The sequence below is a fragment of the Triticum urartu genome, unplaced genomic scaffold (assembly GCF_003073215.2).
Source record: "Triticum urartu cultivar G1812 unplaced genomic scaffold, Tu2.1 TuUngrouped_contig_4599, whole genome shotgun sequence".
Taxonomy (NCBI): Eukaryota; Viridiplantae; Streptophyta; class Magnoliopsida; order Poales; family Poaceae; genus Triticum; species Triticum urartu.
In genome coordinates, this window is record NW_024115199.1 from 1 (window position 1) to 2,773 (window position 2,773).

The 2,773-nt window shown below is 47.1% G+C and overlaps 1 protein-coding gene across 1 annotated transcript; it reads left to right on the forward strand.

Moving 5' to 3' along the window:
* Positions 1 to 27: 27 nt before the first annotated feature.
* LOC125528052 (transcription factor ICE1-like) lies at positions 28 to 2,483 on the forward strand (the record flags this gene model as incomplete). Its single annotated transcript, XM_048692568.1, is given in 4 exon segments — positions 28 to 326; positions 1,480 to 1,707; positions 1,806 to 1,976; positions 2,078 to 2,483. Coding segments are annotated over 4 exon segments (785 nt in total), but the record flags the coding sequence as incomplete, so codon positions are not given.
* Between the last annotated feature and the right edge of the window lie 290 nt (positions 2,484 to 2,773).

The following is a 2,773-nucleotide window of genomic DNA, read 5'->3' on the forward strand; positions in this document are numbered from 1 at the left end:
ACCGTAAGGCGGCGTTGTCGGCTGAAGGAAGCGCCCTGTCCGCGGGCTGTGACACCATGCTCGACGACGCCGACGAGGACATGGGCAGCATTGACGCGTCCGGGCTGAATTACGACTCGGAGGACGGGAGGGACGTGGAGGAGAGCGGCAGGAAGGACGGCAAGGAGTCGAACGCCAACAGCACGGTGACCGGCGGCGCTGCGGCTGAAGGGAAGGGAAAGAAGAAGGGAATGCCAGCCAAGAACCTCATGGCGGAGCGTCGTCGTCGGAAGAAGCTCAATGACCGGCTCTACATGCTCAGGTCCGTCGTGCCGAAGATCAGCAAGGTGAGAAATTATTTGTGTGCGCCTCAGCGCCTTATCAGAGTTTCGTAAAGTACACAAGGAAATACTAGTTGTTGCTTGTGTTTAGGTTGAGTAGGTTTAAGCAAAAGTTTATGGCCATATGCATCGTTCTGATGCAGAGGCCGGGGCCTGACCCCCTTTTCGAAAAAAAAGGTTTAGGGACTCTTTGATTCGTAGGATTTCCCAAATGCAGGAATAGGAAAAACGTGGGATTGGAATGGCATGTCATCTTGAATCCTACATGATTGTATGAGTGTTTGATTGTGCATAAGAAAAACATAGGATTCTTTCAAAGAGGTTTGAGTGGATGGAAAATTTCCTATGAAATCTAGTGCAAATAAATCCTATGGGAAAATTCCTACGGTTTACAATCCTACGAATCAAACAACCCACATAGGAAAAAATCCTAAGGATTAGAATCCTTCAAAATTCCTTTGAGAATCCTTTGAATCAAAGAAGCCCTTAAGCAATTTTGCTACATCACATAATCTTGACGAATTTTGTGCATTTTGGTTGTCTACAGGACCAGATCTTCAATTTCATTCCAGCAAATGTTATCTTAGATGTTAAATGTTCTCCCTATTTGGCGTGGCGATAATTGTAATATTTTTAGGATGATTATCATGGAGTATCTGATTGCCTGAGGAATTAGATTAGAGTAACTTTAGTTTTTTACTGCAGATAAATTATTTTCCATCTTATTGCCAGTCTTTGTCTCTGCTGCCTCATGTTCAGTTTTCACTCAATTATCGTAGAGTTGTAGAGAGAAAGATCATAAAAATAGTTACATAATAAAAATCGGTCAGTTATTGCGCATTTTAGGTGCAGGTTTCTGTGTAGAGTTGTGGATGCACGCCAGTTTAAAGAATGTGTCATAGAAATTTAAGCCTTGTTGGCCACACACTCCTTGGTCTGTCTAGCTTTGTGATTTACTCCAGTATCCGCAGTCCCACTTTTCTGTTTAGCTCTACTGATGATTATCTCTATTGGCATGGCCATAATCTTGCCTTACTTAGAAAGGCTACTGAATTTATATTCCTAGGACTAAACAATCTCTGCATACAATTCACCAACTATCATTTCTCTCTATGCGTAGCTAGTCTAGCGAACTGATGTATGTGGTTGCAATGGGCAGATGGACAGGGCTTCGATTCTCGGTGACGCGATCGAGTACCTCAAGGAGCTCCTGCACAAGATCAGCAATCTTCAGAATGAGCTTGAATCATCCCCTTCCATGCCCTCGCTGCCTCCGACGCCCACAAGCTTCCACCCTGTGACTCCGACGTTGCCCGCGCTGCCGTCCCGCGTGAAGGAGGAGCTCTGCCCGAGTGCGCTGCCAAGCCCTACCGGCCAGCAGCCAACCGTGAGTATCTATCTCTTGAGACCTCTGAATTTCACTCAGGAAATTCAGACCTTGACGTGACAATGGTATCCTTTTTTGTCCCCCTTGGCTTGCAAAAGGTTGAGGTTAGGCTCCGGGAAGGCCGGGCCGTCAACATCCACATGCTGTGCCCTCGCAGGCCCGGGCTTGTGCTCTCTGCCATGAAGGCGATCGAAGCCCTTGGTCTTGATGTGCAGCAGGCCGTTATCAGCTGCTTCAATGGCTTTGCCTTGGACGTCTTCAAGGCTGAGGTATGGCATTGTAGTCCATGTCTGTCGTCACCTTTCAGAAACAATGAAGAGAAAACTCGACTTATCTTGCTCACTCGGCTCCTTCTTCTTCTTGGCATCAGCAATGCAAGGATGGCCCTGGTCTTCAGCCCGAGGAGATCAAGGCGGTTCTCTTGCAATCCGCGGGGTTCCATCTTCCCGCGATGTAGGAGGGAGGGAGGGAGGGGCAGCCAGCCAAGTGCAGAGGATAGTGCTGTATCTAAGGAATTTCTTTTTACAACAAGTAGCGGTGTTTTCCGGGAGAAGCTACCTCACCTTGGGTAGTCTGAAACCCCTTCCCAGAACCGATTTATCTGCGAGTCTTTTAGAGTCCAAAATAATGTCGGCAATCTGTTATTAGTACGAGTACCTAACATTGCTTATGCCTGATGTTACCTTATTTTTCAGTACATCGTGTATAAGTTTGAACGAGACTTGTGTGGATCATTGAAGCGTAACACATTGTTAGATGATGTGTCTTTTCGGTTCCTTGCGTGATGTTTTTCTGGCGTCTTTGTGGTTGCTGTGGCTTGGATTTGGTTTGCAAAATCCAAACGGTGTTGTGCAGGTCAGTTATTGGAAGCACAGAGAGAGAGAGAGCAAGCAGGCAAAAGTGGTCCTTGTGCTGGACCCAACGACAACGGTCTTCACTGCAGCCTGGCACTAGCAGGGCTGGATTTGGCTGGTTTCCAATCAAAGCTTGCTACTCCGGTAAGAAAAGAAAGAGAGGACCAACAGCCGGTATCTCGCTGTAAACAGTACGTACTACGGAGATCCGC